Below are 17,405 nucleotides of genomic sequence, written 5' to 3'. Positions count from 1 at the left end.
TGACTCGGGTCCTCAGCGAGCTGTGTAAATTGCTTGAACTCATGCTCCTGTTGTGAAAGCAGTGACGGAGCCAGGTTTTGCAACTGGAGGAGGGGAATGGGTAGTTAGTGGTGCTACCTCGCTCTTGTGCTGCCTCGTACCCAATGGTGGGACCTCAGGTTAATGTCTTATTGAAGGATGACACCTCTAACAATATAGTACACTCACTCCCAAGGCTGCTTTGGAGTATCTGCTTGGCCTTTATCAGTTCCAAGTCTCAATGTGGGGCTTGAACCCACATTCTTCTGATTCAGAAGCCAGATTGCTACCAACTACTATTTTCAATAGTCAATTTTTTGTACTTTTATATTAGAATTTTTGTGAAACTGAAGCAGTGTCCTTTTTTGACGTACTGCATTAAGCGCAAGATGCAGGGGCTTTGTTGTTTGCTGAGATGGTGCAATGTGGGAATTAATGAAACTGTGTCGTGTGCTACATAATATTACATGATAGGAAATGGCAGAGATGCAGACACAGATTTGTGTGTTACTGGAAACGTATAAAAAATTCAAGACAATTTCCATATAATGTTGCTGGTAATATTTTGAAGGGGAAAATAATATTCGTACAAATTGAGCATGCGCTGGGGAAAAAGGTTAATGGGGAAAGTATGAGTAGGAAAATATTTTGTGCACTGCACATATTGTAATTTATGTTACTTTGTTTCTTTGATGTTCCATTAATGTTAGAAATGTTTTGGAAATACTGTAATTGTTTCCAGATATTCACCTTTGTTGGTGGCTTTCTTTCTACTATTCACAATGGAGTAAACAAAGGAAGAATTCTTAAAACCTCTCTTACTCAAATGTTATCTCATTTAATTGCCAAGTGGTTTATATTTCATTTCACCCACGAAAGTGGGGTTTTCTGTAGCTCTCAGACTATGATTTAAAAGGGCGTTTTGGCATTGCTGTTGAAAACTGCCTCAGCAGAATTTTGCAGATTGAAATCTAAGCTTTCAATGGCTAAAAGCTTGGCTACCATTATAATATAAGGAATTACTCTTTGGCTGTTGATGGTTTTGGTGTAGTGGGAGTGGTATTTTCAAGTAAACCTATAAAACTGAATGTTATTTACAACCTTGATATGTTACATGTGTTCTACTCACTAACAATGGTTGAAAAAAAGCACATGATTTTCTAATTGATAGTACGGTTAGAAAACATACTGTTAGCACAATGTTAGTATTTCAAAGTGGTTTTCCTTAATGTGTCCAGGTCATGCTTCACTGAGCTTTGCTGGCAACAGTTATATTAAGTACCGAGTGGCAGAAAGCAGTAAAAGAGATGAACTGAAGCTGGGGCTGCATTTGAGAACATTGCAGAGTAATGGAATAATAATGTATGCCAAAGGAGAGCACTGTGTCATTCTGAAGGTAAGTGAGCTTTTTAATTCATTGCATTTATTCTTCAGTTTGGGTTACAGATTCAGAAATCATGGTTTGGGTGGCTCACTAACTTTTTTTATATTCTCCCCTCTCTTCCTCCTACTTTTTAATTAAAGCATTTCCTCAGCAGCGTAACATAAAAGTTGAAAGGTGTATCACCAGACAAAAAACAAAGAATTGGACAAAGCAGTAAATCTGCCACAGTAATTCAATCCACTTTTGAAAGAGAGAAAATATCTGCTAATCAAGGTGATGTTTGAACAGAACAGAGAAAATAGAGGGCTGTTCCTGAGCTTGTCATAGCTAAATCAATCCAGACTAAATTAGATTGGCTCTCAGTCCCCTTGGGATACTCAATCTACAAACTCTGAAATTGGATTTGATCTGGGATCCATCTGGTGAAGTAAGTTGAGGTCATTGCTATGAAAAAGTCAGGCTCTGCTGCAGAAGTTAAGTGGGGCTGCTATATTGGGAGTTCTATTTAGTCTATCTACTGTATTTAGGTTATTTATTTAATACATGAGGGAGTAGAGTATAGACAGATTTGGGAAGAGGCAGATGAGGAGGAAAAGGGAACTAGGATGGGTGGAGATGTATGTGGAGTATAAATACTGGCACAGGCAAGTTGGGCCGAATGATCTGTTTTGGTGCTGTAGATTCTATATAATTCGATGTAATTGTGTGCATGAAATATCCAGGATTGTGATTTTAATGGAGTGTCAATGCGCTTAGAATGTAATCCAACCATTGTTATGCTGTACAGATCCATTATAAAGTGGGAGGTCCATAAAACTCCAACCTGCATTATAACTGGGCTGGAAAGACATTCTGTGCTCCCATAGTCACTGTGTACGCGTGCGACTCACTTCCTGTGCACTGGATTGCTCCAGCGTTGAAAACTGTGGATTTCTGGGTCATCGAATCATGCAAATTGAACATGGGCCTTATGATGGAGGGAAACCCATGCAAGTGTCGAAAAACACCTTTAGACAATGCTTCACATGCCAGTTATCCCATGTGATTTACACTGACCCACAGGAACTCTGCTTCCAGCTATTCGAGTGCTTTATCAACCCCATTAATTTTCTAGTATCACGGCCAGAAGGAATACTTATAGTTTGTATTTCCCACTATAGTCTTTTCCTGCTGTCTGCCAATACTGTATGAATTCCACACAAAGGGAAATGATGTGCTCTGCTGAGCTCTGAAATCTCTGCGTGGGTTAGGGAATTACAACTCTGGCATTCCACACAATAGTATTCATCATGGTTGTGAAGATGAGTTTCTGTGCTCAGATGGAAGTTTCAGAGGGAAGTTGTTTTTACAGGCATGGTTCTTGGTCAATGTCATTTCTCCCTGTGTGAATAATTACTGCTTCAAAAGATGAACTGTGTAATCCACAGTACAACAATACACCTTTTTGCCCTCTGTTATTCATCTTATGAAAGCAGGAAACATAGAATGTCCAACACAGAAGAAAATGATTTGGCTTACTGTGTCCATGATGGCTCCCTGAAGAGCAATCCATCCAATCCCTCTCTCCTGCCTTTTCCCCATTCCCTTTAATTCATTTTAGTCAAATAGTTGATTAATTCCCTTTCATAAGATATTATAGATTCTGCTTCAACCAAGGTCTTTGATAGGCTGGCAATCCTCTGTAATAATAACTCTCCTAACTTTTTTCTTAGTTTTAGAAACAGTTTGATGCTGTAAGGGGAGGACGATAGGGTAGCAATTCAGGAGGGATGAGATCAGTTGGGCTGAAAGGTCTTCTTCATCCAAACCAATCTTCTGAGTGTTTTTTGTTGAGATCTTGAACTTATTCTTTACTGTTACCAACTCACCGACAAGTGCAAATCATTTTTGCTTATTTACCTTTTTAAAACCTCTGGTAAGTTTGAAATCTCCGTCATGGCTCCTCTCAATCTTTGTTTCAGTGAAAACAGCCCCATTTTTTCTGGTTTCTCTTCATAATTAAAATGTCTCATACCTGGTACATTGTAATAAATCACCTCGTTCCATGGCTTTCATATCTCTCTTGAAATGGTGACCCAGAATTGAACTTCAAAACCAAATAATTCAGAATTGTATTACTTTAATTGTGGCATAACCAATGATTTCTACACGTTTAGTATTACCTCTTTGCTTTTATATTTTACATTTCTATGTATAAAATCTAGGATCCCATTAGGTTTTGTTTTACATGTCTATGTCAACTTGCCCACCTGCTTTTAAAGTTATGGGTATGTTAATCCCTAGGTCTCTCAGCATTTTCACTCTTTTTAAAGTTTTAAAATATAATTCCTTTCAATATTCATCCTACCAAAATGTATCAGCTTATTTTTTGTGCATGAAATTTCATCTGTCATCCAGATGACCAATCCTATCTATATCCCTCTGAAATTTGGAATCCTCCTCCCAGTTAATCCTATCTATATCCCTCTGAAATTTGCAATCCTCCCATATAATTGGGTTGCCTGCAAGTTTTGGTATTTTGCTACCTGAGTCCAATTCATTTATATATTGAAAGAGTATTCGGCCTAACACTGACTCCTGAGGAACTCCACTACAAAATCCTTCCATTCTGAAAACATTATTTGCCCCCTGTTCTTTGTTTCTGTCCTTATCCAACTTTCTATCAACACTGACACATTTCCTTTAATTTTTTTGCATTTGTGCAATATATTTGTGATGAATTTGTCAGTTACTGTATATATTATATTGTTCTGGTGAATAGCGTAGATTGGAAATAAGTGAGTTCTTTTTGAGGCTGAACTGGTGATGTGCTTGGCAATTGAATGTCTGAATTGAGTCAACCTTTGTGACAGTCTTGATAGTCCAGTTCCTGAGCCACATAGTTCCGCAGTGCTCCAGGGCACTGCTGATTACAGACCAGCTAGTTTGGACCTATTGAGACTGGTTTGGATACTCTTAAACATGATGCTGGGTTTTTGCATGTCAGACACCTGAATGACTCCACCAAAAATAATGTTCTCCAAATCTTCTTGCATTTGCCAAATATCTACATATATTGCTGATAAAAACAATCATATATCTAGGCTTTCTTTATTTCACGATAAAACCAATCAAAACAGTTAAAGCTGTCAACACTTTGTGAATATCTTAAAATTTTACACCCAAATTTCGCAATTAATGAGTTTCAGAAGGCCATTTGAGGAATACGTTATTGTCACGTTACTTTTAATGAGGGCACGACTGGCTGCACATATCAGCTTTTCCTATAGTGACAGTACATTTCTTTCATGTCCGTTTGTGTGGAAAACATGTTCAAGGTTAAACTCCAATTGTTTCAGAAAAGTAGATTATAATTAAAAAAAGGACTGTTGGTAGAATTCAAACTTCAATACTAGTTAAGTGTAACAGGATACAGTACAGCCCAATTATAACATGTTTTCTTATAGTTCATTATCAATATATATGGCATGTGGGTTGTAACCAGAGGACACAGATTCAAGATAATTGGCAAAAGAGCCAGATGGGAGACGAGGAGAAATGTTTTTACGCAGCAAGTTGTTCCTCTCTGAAATGCACTACCTGAAAGGGTGGTGGAAACAGATTCAATAGTAACTTTCAAAAGGATATTTACTTGAAAAATAATTTTTTTGCAGTGCTGTGGGGAAAGAACAGGGGACTGGGACTATCATGAATCATAGAATTATACAGCACAGAGGAGGCCATTTGGCGCATCGTGTCTGTGCCGGCTCTTTAAAAAGAGCTATCCAAATCAATCCCACTCTCCCGCTCTCTCCCCATAGCCCTGCAAACGTATCCTCTCCAAATTGGGATTAGTTGGGTAGCTCTTTCAGAGCCAGCACAGGCACGATGATGCTTTGCCAAAGGCTGCGTTGCCTTCCTGGTGCCAGGGTTAAGGGCGTCTCTTGGTTGGAGAAGAACTTGGAGGGGGAGGATCCAATTGTTGTGATCCATGTAGGAACCAATGACATAGGTAGTAGTAGTAATGATGATCTGGTGAGGGAGTTTAAAGAGCTAGGTTTGAAATTAAAAAGCAGAACCTCTAAGGTAATAATCTCAGGATTACTACCTGAGCCATGCGCAAATTGGTACAGGAACAAGCAGATTAAAGGGTTAAACGCATGTCTGAAAGTGGGGTGCCGGAGGCAGGAGTTTCATTTTATGGGCCACTGGCACCAGTATTTGGGAAAGATGGAGCTCTTCGATCAGGATGGGCTCCACTGGCTGAGACCAGTGTCCGGCAAAACATATAACTAGGGAGGTAGATAGAGCTTTAAACTAATAAGTGGGGGAGGGAGGGTTACGGCTAAATTTAAACTCGCAAGGCGAATAAGAAAAGTCAAGGCTGCAGAGGAGAGTAGCGACCTGAAGAACAGAGTGTATCAAGTAGGGACAAAGAGTTTAACAAAGAAAATAGGGCATTAATGAATAGGGGAAATAGTAAAAAGTTAAAATTAAAGGCACTATACCTGAATACACAAAGCATTCGTAACAAGATAGATGAATTAATGGCACAAATAGAGATAAATGAGTACAATCTAGTAGCCATTACTGAGTCGTGGTTACAGGGAGACCAAGGTTGGGTGCTAAACATTCCAGGGTACCTTACGTATAGGAAAGATAGGCAATATGGAAAACGAGGGCGGTGGGGGGGGGTAGCCCTGTTAATAAAGGATGAGATAAGAACAGGAGAGAAGAAGAATCTTAAGTCAGAAAATCAGGAGGTAGTATCAGTATGGGTGGAGCTAAGAAACAACAAGGGGCAGAACACACTTGTGGGAGTAGTTTATAGACCCCCAAACAGCAGTTATGGTATTGGGTAGAGTATCAATCAAGAAATTAGAGGAGCATTTAACAAGCGTAATACAATAATAGTGGGTAATTTTAATCTTCATATAGACTGGGAAAACCAAATTGGCAAGAGTAAATTAGAGGATGAGTTCATGGAATGTGTTAGAGATAGTTTTCTAGAACAGTTTGCTGAGGAACCAACCAGGGAACAGGCTATCCTCGATCTTGTATTGTGTAACGAAGCAGGGCTAATCAGTAATCTTGAAGGTAAGGCTCCTCTAGGGCAGAGGAACCATAATATGATGGAATTAAATGTTAAGTTTGAGAGTGATGTAGTTAAGTCTGAAACAAGGGTCTTAAGCGTAAATAAAGCCAACTTTGCAGGTATGAGGGACAATTTGGCTAAAATAGACTGGGAAAGTAAATTAAAAGAAATGACGGTAGACAAGCAATGGCAAATGTTCAACGATATATTAGATAATTCTCAGTGAACGCATATTCCCTTGAGAAATAAAAGTGGTTCAACCATGGCTAAATAGAAAAGTTAAGGAAAGTATAAAATTAAAAGAAGAGGCCTATAATATTGTCAAAAAGAGCTGTAAACCTGAGGATTGGGAGGGCAAAGGATAACCAAGAAACTGATTAAGAGGGAGAAAATGGAATATGAGAGTAAACTAGCTAGAGATATAAAGACAGATTGTAAGAGCTTTTACAAGTATATAAAGAGGAAGAGATTAACAAAAGTAAATGTGGGTCCCTTACAACAACAAAAATAACAACAACAAGATTGCATTTATAGAGCGCCTTTCACGTTGGGAGGACGTCCCAAGGCGCTGGACAGTTGGGTCGGGACCCGAGCAAGGGGGGAAATGGTCAGGGTGAGGGGAGGGAGGGAGGGAACGAGGAGGGGGTAGAGAGTCAAGAGGGGAGCTGAAGGCACGGTTGAAGAGAAACAGGCAGAGACAGGAGAAATTATAATGAGAAATAAAGAAATGGCAGAGTTACTAAACAAATACTTTGTTTCTGACTTCACATTGGAAGATACTAAAAACATATCAGAAATAGTGGTGAACCAAGAGACTAATGTTAGTAAGGAACTTAAAGAAATTAATATCAGTAAAGTAATAGAACTAGAGAAATTGATGGGACTAAAAACTGATAAATCCCCAGGATCTGATGGCTTGCATCCTAGGGTTTTAAAAGAGGTGGTTGCAGAAATAGTGGATGCATTGTTTTTGATCTTCCAGAATTTCCTGGATTCTGGAACGATTCCCATTGATTGGAAGATCACAAACGTAACACAGCTATTTAAGAAGGGTGGGAGAGAAAAAATGGGAAACTATAGACCAATTAGTCTGACATCGGTGGTGGGGAAAATTCTAGAGTCTATAATTAGGGACGTCATCGTGGAGCACTTAGAAAGTCATAATATGATTAGGCAGAGTCAACACAGTTTTATGAAAGGTAAATCGTGTTTGACAAATCTTTTAGAGTTTTTTGAAGAGGTAACTAGCAGATTATATAGGGAGGAGCCAGTGGATAATGTACTTAGATTTTCAGAAGGCATTCGACAAGGTGCCACATAAAAGGTTGTTACATAAGATTAGGGCTCATGGAATTAAGAGTAATATATCAGCACGAATCGAAGAATGGTTAACAGGCAGAAAACAGAGGGGAGGGATAACGGGTCCTTAGCAGATTGGCAGGTTGTGACTAGTGGAGTGCTGCAAGGATCAGTGCTTGGGCCTCAACTGTTCACAGTCTACATCAATGACTTAGATGAGGAAATAGCTTAATGTATCTAACTTTGCAGACAATACAAAGTTAGGTGGGAAAGTAAGCTGTGAGGAGGACACAAGGGGGATGCAAAGGGATATAGACAGGTTAAACGAGTGGGCAAGAAGGTGGCAGATGAAGTATAATGCGGGGAAGTGTGAAGTTATTCATCTAGGTAGAAAAAATAGAAAAGCAGATTATTTTCTAGAGGGGGAGAGACTAGATAGTGTTAGTATTCAGAGGGATTTAGGTGTCCTTGTACACTAATCACAGAAAGTCAGTATGCAGGTACAGCAAGCAATTAGAAAGGCTAATAGCATGTTGGTATTTATTGCAAAGGGGTTAGAGTACAAGAGCAGGGAAGTTTTACTCCAATTGTATGGGGCCTTGGTGAGACCGCACCTGGAATATTGTATGCAGTTTTGGTCTCCTTATCTAAGAAAGGATATACTCGCCTTAGACGAGGTGCAATGTAAGTTCACTAGGTTGGTTCCTGGGTGAGGGGGTTGACCTACGAGGAGAGGTTGAATAGACTAGGCCTATAATCTCTAGAATATAGAAGAATTAGAGGTGATCTTATAGAAACATATAAGATTCTTAAGGGTTTGACAGGGTAGATATTGTGAGACTGTTTCCCCTGGTTGGAGAATATAAAACTAGGGTTCATAGTCTCAGGATTAAAGGTCAGCCTTTTAGAACTGAGTTGAGGAAACATTTATTTACTCAGGGGGTAGTGAATTTATGGAATTCTCTACCCCAGAAGGCTGTGGATGCTCAGTCATTGAACATATTCAAGACTGAGATCGATAGATTTTTTAAAACTAAAGGGATTAAGGGATATGGGGATAGGGCGGGTAAATGGAATTAGGTTAGAAGATCAGCCATGATCTTATTAAATATCCGGGTAGGCTCGAGGGGCCAAATGGCCCAGTCCTGCTCCTATTTCTTATGTTCTTGTGCTCCTTCTGTGGTGTAGGATTCTGTACTTCTACATGATTCTCAAATTTGTTGCACTGTGGATCCCATTCACCATGTGTGCACACAGACAGTCTGCCTGCTTCCTAGGTACTGACTGTATAGTGCCTTGGGACACCCTCCCGGCGTGAAGGGAGCTATAAAATTGCTGACTTCCGGTTAATTAGATCACTGCCAACATCAATTCCTTCCTTACACACCAAACAGCAAGTGATATTACTGACCCAATGATTAACACAAGATTGATCTTGTTAATAATTAGTAGTAATAATAAATTAGTCACTTCAATCCACGACTGTTTGTGGGACACTGTTGTGTACAATTGGCTGTCATGTTTCACCCACAAAATATACAGTCAATTCACTTTACAGTATATTCTGTCTAAGTGCTTTGAGACGTCTTGAAGATGTGATAAAGCGCTATATCAAATGCAAGGATTAATATTATTATCAATATTGATATGGATGAAGAAGGCCCTTCACCCCATCCAATCTCATCCCTCCAGAACACCCACTCTACCATTGCAATATCAAGCTGCCTTTCAAATTAATCCTGTGTCCTGGCTGCCACCACTATTCAGGCAACCTGTTCTAGTCGTTGATTACAGTCAGCGTAAAAAAACGATTGGCTGCTCACATACTTACACAGTTTTGTTGTTTGGATCCCAATAACCACGTTGCAACAAAACTCCACTATGGTGGCAACGAGTACAAGGTCTACTTGTTTGTGAGTTTAACTTCTGAATTGTCGATATAGGCTGACTTTTTAGATGCTTGCTTTTCAATAAGCATGCGTTGAAGAGCCTGAGCTTAATAGTAAGTGAATTGGGCAATCACAAAGTTAACCCATTTACCATTAAATATTCATTAAACCAATTTTGCAACAGTTTCAGCTCAACTCATTATGGTTGTCTTGTGTGAACATTTTCTAAGCTCTTTTGAATCAGTATGCGGTTCTGTATTGGAATTCTGAATTCTGCAACAATTAACACATTGAGTGAAATAAAAACCGGTTGTTAGGGTTCCCTCTGTTATGTGGAGAACAATTGCTGCTCTAACTTATATACATTTCTTACAGTGGGTCAAATGAAGAAATTGTTGAATGAGAAATTAAAAGCACAAAATAATACCCCACCTTATGGTTACTAACAACACAAACATAGCATAATCATAACTCTTGTTATCTTAAGAAAAATAACAGTTGTTGGATTATCTGTGCCTGAGAACATGAAGAACTCTCATTTTATAATGTCTTACCGATTTGAAATATCTCAGAGCACTTCACAAATAATTAATTCATTTGCGGGCCTGTGGGCCAAGATACCCAGAAAAAAATCTGTTTTTCAAATCAAGTAATGCAATCTTTAACATCTAATTTTTTTTATATTTAATTTGGTTTAGTGCCTCGCCTGAAGGATGGCACCTCAGTTCTGTGCTTTCCCTTTCTCCCCAAGTACTACAGACCACCAGCCTAAAGTATTGTATAAACTCCAGCCTAAACTATTGTATAAACTCAATGTCCTTCGTGATTCTCAACTCCCAATCTGCTGAACCAAAGGCAAGACTCAGCTGAGCCATGCTGACACTTGTGACAGGATTGTAACTCATTCCTGTGGTATTCAGGGATCCATAAAAAACAATTGATTGGTGGTTACATGAAGCTTTATAGACTTAGGTGGCAATGTTTATAGATGTGGTTTCAATGCAAGAACTAATAGGGGCTATTTTTTCTATTCAGTAAATTGAGAATTTGTTGCAGTCTGCTTATAAATAAGTTATGTGTGTTTAAATTAGAAAATAGCGTTACATTATGCATGTAAAATCAATTATGAATAGAAAATTGCTTTACAATTGTTGTATAAGCTCAAGAGATGGATTTGCAAAACTTAACCAAACACAGCCAAATAGCACAGAGCCCACATAAACAAATATACTACACTGGGATAATTCTTTGATCATCAGCGTATTTACTTATCTCGACAGCAAGTGTATCTGAAATCCACGGTGGCCAATATATGGGCTGATGAGTTAACAAGTAGATTCTGGAGGTTGGGGCACATGCTGATCACACAAGAGGTTGATGTCTATGCGAACCAGTGAAAAGCTGGTACATGTCCCATTAACTGGACAATTGCTCCTGTGGAGTTCCTGGAGCACAATAGCTGTGTAGTCTTGATGATACAGGCTTAACAATGCACTTTATCTTGAGTAAGAAGATTTGTAAATGCTAGAGGTTGCCTCTAAACAGTTAAAGTTGAAACAGGTTGATGGCATCTTTGTTGACTCCAGTGCCATACACCAAATTGATTTTACACTTAAAGCAAGAACTCGCCATCTTCTGGATATGAAGAGGTGTAAATTGAAGACATAGAATCAAAGTGGTGAAAGGAACCTCATGAACAGACAGCAGGTGTCATTTGCCCAGCGGCAAAGACTCACTGACTACAGTAATCTTCTTAATTCTGTTCTGCAAATGTTTGAACTGGTCATGCGGTTTAATAATCCAAGGTTTCGTGTTCCTTTTTGTCTTCTTTGCAACAAAACAATTGCGCATTTGTAATACACATTGCTGTTTGCCCAGTACACACGTTCAATAATAATAATCCTTGCATTTTAATATGTCACGTCTTCGAGACATCTCAAAACACTTCACAGAATATACTGTAAAGTGAATTGACTATATTTTGTGGGTGAAATGCGGCAGCCAATTGTGCACAGCAGTGTCCCACCTACAGTGGTACAAAATGGTGACAATAGTCAGCTAATGACTGAGTAGAAAATAGCAGCTGGGAAGCTTTGCTTGTGACAGTTGGAATATTATATTCTGCCACAATAAATCCTGTCAGTGTTCAGAAAATGTGCATGAAAGCCCAAAATAGTACGTATGTAATTCATAAAATGAGAATCTCAATACTGAATTGAAGTCTTGGCATAAGCAGGCAGCTTGCTTTGTTTCCACTAGATGTTGTTATCAAATAGCCTTAATCAAGTGTGGTGTATCATTTACAATAGTGACTGAACATTCAGTTAAACCACCTCTACCAAATATGATTAATGCCTACCGACAGTAATCTAACATGCTATATCAAATGCAAGGATTATTATTATTAATAGAAATTTAAAAAATGGGAAAGACAAAAAAAGCTTATTATGCTCCACTACAATTTCAACAAGTAAGGGAATGTGATGTGAGTAGATTAGAAGCACCACCTTGAGGATGGCTGACTCCCAATCTGATTATAAAGGCACCTCACCAATCAGCCTGACATTCAGCAGGTTCTTCAGAGTGCATCCTGGTTGAGCATGGCTTTGCTGGTGTATTGGAGACCCACACTATACCTATACAATAGGTTTCCGCTGATATAACTTCCTGTGCATTGCATTCCTGTGATATGTGCATGAAGTGGCATTGATATCATTTTCGGTGAACTGTGCATTCTCACTATGTGCAGCAAGTGCCATAGACCTCACTTAGTGATAGTATGTTAGATCCTGATTAGAAACTCCCTGAGTTTAAAATCTTAGCATTTGTTCACTGCTCTCACTCAAATTCCCTTTTGAGGGTGTGGTCCAAATGTCTTGGCTGGGTTCATTGCAGGGAGAGAAAGATAAAACTGATTTGGGGTTCTTGCCTATCCTGTCCAGTAGGCCTGCTAATAATTCAGCCGGAAACAGGGCTGACAATGTCCGTAGGCTGGACTATTGTGGTGGGCTGACTGAGAAGAAAATCAAGATAATGTGGGGGGAGAAGAGGGAAAGAGATGCAGGTTGACCATTTTATGAGATATGTTACATATTGAAGCTTTTAAGTGTATAACTTTAATCTTTGCCATTCTGTATTGGGCAATATTTTAAACAAAGAACTGCCACAGAATCATAGAATATTACAACACAGAAGGAGACCATTCGGCCCATCGTGCCTTGTGCCGGCTCTTTGGAAGAGCTGCCTAATCAGTTCGACTCCCCCGCTCTTTCCCCATATCTTTGAAAATGTTTCCTTTTCAAGTACCTATCCAATTCCCTTTTGAAAGTTGTTATTGAATCTATTTCCACTGCCTCATGCTTGGCACAGTTACCACAGGAGCTAGCACCCTCCAAGACATCAACACACGTCTATTAAATGAACCTAGACGTAGATCACTTCAGCCAAGTTTAATCCTGTCTACACTTGGAATTTTCAACTGGGTCATTGCAATTTAAATCAGAAACAGGACCCTGCACTGAAATATCGCCCCCACCTCTAATTGCTGAGACATTGAGACCAATTGTCTAGCACAGGCCAGTGTCCAAACCCAATCCTTTTGGTCTATATGGTCAGAACCACACGGTGCCTTTAATGAGCCATTGGGGAGCATAGTAATGAGGTAGGATTTTCTTGGCTGATGAGCTCAGTTAATGTCTGGCTAACAGGAAATTAACATGGAAGACGTGCATTTCACACAAACCAAGTGTAAATGGAATATATTAGCATGGGAAGAATTCACAAATTTTAAATTTTTCCTTTAATCTCATCTCCCCCCACTGTGCAAGAAAGTATTTTTATCCTTTATTTTATCCCTGAACAACAGGGGGGGAGGGGGGAATCTGCCTATTGAATGTACTTTACTTGATTTCTTCATTTATAATATAATACAGGTAGTTGCGCAGGATAGTTAAAGAAAGTGCAAGGAAGATTATTTTGCATTGATATCTTTTTGTATGAACACCTTTAGCAGCTGGATATCTGCAGTGGTGTATTCATACTATAATTTTGTTGCAAAATCATGTATTATCTCAACTAATGTTTGTATTCACCCTTGTATGCTTCAGTAAGTAACATAATAATATGAAGATATGTACTGGTACTACAAAGAATACCACAAATATGAACCGACAATCGAGCCACAAAACCCAGACACCATGTGCTCAGTCAGCCAGCAGCTCCATTAACTCAGTCAGGATTTACATCCTTTTCATTACTGGGTATCGATCCAAAGCTGTCAGTCGTTAAGTCAGTACTGATCGAGTCTCCTTGAAATGAAAAGCAAGGGTAAAAAATTAATTGTCTCTCTGGCAAATTTTGTTTATCTCAAAAAAAACTTTAGGTAGAAGATACAAAAAGGTGGCATTATTTGCAATCTTCTCCATTGTCTCTCACAGCAATGTTTTCACTTTTATTCATAGAATGACTTTAAAATAATGAAAACATGGTTTAGAAATATCCTGAAACCTGAACACTGACTTTGTATGTGGCTGTGTACATGTGTATGATTCTTTTTGTGAACGTGTGTAGCTTTTTGCATTTACTGGATGTGTGCATGTTTGCAGCTCTATTATTTACATGGCTGTGTATGTATGTGAGGGGGTATATTCTTGTGTGTGGTCTGTCTGTCTGTCTGATGGGGTGGGGGGTTGTGTATTTATGAGTGTGTGTACCTCTATGAAGCAGAGCTTTGTATATGTAATAGGGGAGGGGGACTTTGCGCAGTTGAGTGTATGTGCTCATGCTAATTTCTGCTGAATGAATTAACTTATGCTATTAAACAATTCAGACTGGGTCTGGGCAAAACTAGTAAGTGTGCACACGATCTGATTACGGTCACTGAGCACTCAGATGTTTTTATCAATAAGCTTTTTGTTTTCATTCTTTTTGTCCTAGATAGATGTTTGAAAATATAAAACTGTGGTATGTGTGCGAGAGAGAGAAAGTGTGTGTATCTATGAAAATAAATTTGCGAAGCAAGATATTTTTGACAGGCTGCTATAGCCTCCTAGTTATACCATTTTAAAAGCCTTTCAGAGGAACACCGCAGGATAAGCCTGGCCTTATCATGTATCCCATTTGCAATTTTCTGTTCTCTCTTTCGGCTCTAGCTTGTGCTAGTATCAGCAGCCCTCTTGTATTTGTACCTACTAGTATTTCTTCTAATCAAAATATATATATTTGTTTGTTGATATATATTTACGCTTGTCTCAGACAATATCAAACCCGTTACAAAAAATAAGGTTATTATCCCGTTACAGGACGCAACAGACCAGGATCCTTGTGGGAGTGGGTAGGGGAGTTGCCTCTGCGCACTCCACTTTGGTGAAGGGGCCATGGCTTCCCCACCTTGGGGTTCTGTGCAGTTACAAATAGGGTCTTATACCCACTCCCTATCCCTCCCCTCTTTGTGGGGAGTGTGGACAGGTTCACAACACACAGGTTGTTCGTATATTTTTTGGGATGCTCCCTTTAAGACAGTCGGGAATCGCCCCTGCGTGCACTGCATCCATGCACACCCGCCACTTTCGAATGGTGCCCCAATGTGCATCGTACGCACACATGTTTACCCAAACACACGCCTGGAAACCCCGCAAACACAAACCCATACGCAAACACTACATACCCAACCAGTCCCACCCCTGTCCCTGACAGAGTTCTGTTCCCCATTTCTACAGGGAGCAGTTACACGGGTGGGCTAGTCCCGGCTCTGCCGTCTTTTTACAGGACGGTGAGCTTTTAGCTCAATCTCTGACGCTCCCCTGACCAGGCCTGAATCTGTCGGCAATCTATACACCACCCTTTTCTACAACAGTCACAGGCTGGTGATCAAAAGCATCGACCTTCTGATCCATGTGGTTTTACCCACTGGGTCGTCATGAAACCTGAAGAAGTTTAACTTTGAAATAAGGATTTGATTTTAACAATCCATGCAGACTGCATTTTCCAGGAGAATATATGCGAGCCTAAGACAGCTGCAGATCCTCATCGTGGAGTACCCACTTAATGTGGTGGAGAACACTCAGAACATCAAACTGCTGATACGCTGATACTCTTCCCAGTGATCATTGTGATAGTGCTTGCACTTCAATCAGTGGAACACGGCACTTTTGTTTAAAATGTGCTTAGTCTGATATTGTGAAAACAATGCATACCATTTGTGTGGAAGTACGACTTTCGAAACACTTAAACATTTATTAAATCAATTGTTAGGAGTATTATCAAAATACCAGGATAATTTTGCATGGCTATTAATTCTTTATTGGCAAAAATAATTTTTGCCTTCAAAAAGTCACTGTACTTGAACATAAATGTTTGTGAATAGTTTTGAAATGTTTTGCTATGATAAGGTTCTATGTAAATTCTCCCTTCTTTGTATTGCGACGGCAATACACCCCTGTTGTAACGCGCACATTTTATTAATGCAAAGTGTGCTAGTTGGCCTCTGTTTCAGTTCTATCTCTGTGAGTGCAAGTCCCTACTCTTGTGGAAACTTCACTAATTAGAGCAATACGCTGACAGGTATTCTCAATCAGCATACTGCTCTTGCAATGAGATGTTTTCGTTATAGCCTTGCCGCACTGCCAGGCTACCTGCTTATGTGTAAATCCCTGTAACAACAACAACAAATTACACTTGTGTAGCGCCCTTCACGTCGGAAAGACGTCCAGGATGCTACCGCCCTCCGTAGAATAGTGGCAATATACACCCTAAACACTAAACTGTAACAGTAGCAGCACTTAAACTAAAGTTAGCAAAAACAAAGAGACCATTCTCGACCCTACGGTAGTCCCACAGAGATCAACACGTACCAGCTGTTGACCGAAAAGCTAGCGACCAAGAGATAGGCCGAGCGTCTCTTTATATAGCCATCCGGCTCTGCTCACTAAATAATGCGTACGCAAGGGTTTGTTCTCGCGTTACCCGCACACGTGATCGTACACACAAATGTTGCAAACTAAGTCTGGACTGCTTACTATGTTATTTCGAACATAGATGAGATCATTTTCTTTTAGGAAATAACATTATGGGATATAGTTCATAGGTAGTTTGGGACATATGTGCATGCGACACCAGGAAGGTGGAAGGTGAACTAGATGGACCTTGGTCTTCTTTCGTGTAGCATTTCTTATGTTCTTATATGTTCTTATGCTTACAGGCTCCCGATCTAGAAAGCATTTCTTGCAGGTTTTGTTACACAAAGTCTTTTAAAGGTGCAGGCACCGCCATACTTTGAGAACATGATATGTATATATAAAATAAACATATTATGTACAATTTTACATATTTACATTTAAGGATAATAGAGTGCAAAAATCGGATAAGCATATCAGTATCATGGCAAAAAAGAAGAGTTGGAAAAATCTTAGTGAGCAGCGTGTCCAAAAATGCATGTTGGAGAGGGGCTGGAAGAGTTTCAAATCAATTGTGGGGATAGATAAGCAGGTTTCCTTGGAGTTGTGCTTGGCAATGTTGAAATTGAGTCAACCTTTTGTGACAGTCTCAGTGGTCTGGTTCCTGAGCCAGGCATTGCTGATGACATCCCAGTTAGCTTGGCTCATCAGCAGGACTTGGAATGGGTAGACTGGAGGCAGGTATTGTTCTCAATTGGCTTCTGTTAACTCAGTGAACCAAAATCCTAATAAGTAGGGTAGTCCTCACTGGACAAGCAGCAGCAAGCTTGCCAGATAGGCGCTCTATA

General features: G+C 39.6%; 1 protein-coding gene across 1 annotated transcript in view; it reads left to right on the top strand.

The window, feature by feature from the left end:
* Positions 1–17,405, top strand: part of LOC103184290 (protocadherin Fat 3) — a 390,074-nt gene that overhangs the window by 342,713 nt on the left and 29,956 nt on the right. Inside the window, 1 exon segment of the mRNA XM_042334569.1 lies at positions 1,257–1,414. Within this exon segment, the coding sequence (XP_042190503.1) occupies positions 1,257–1,414 (158 nt within the window).

Source organism: Callorhinchus milii, unplaced genomic scaffold (genome assembly GCF_018977255.1).
Source record: "Callorhinchus milii isolate IMCB2004 unplaced genomic scaffold, IMCB_Cmil_1.0 Scaffold4, whole genome shotgun sequence".
NCBI lineage: Eukaryota > Metazoa > Chordata > Chondrichthyes > Chimaeriformes > Callorhinchidae > Callorhinchus > Callorhinchus milii.
Note: the sequence above shows the minus strand (reverse complement) of the source record. Positions and strands in the feature narration are given on the sequence as shown.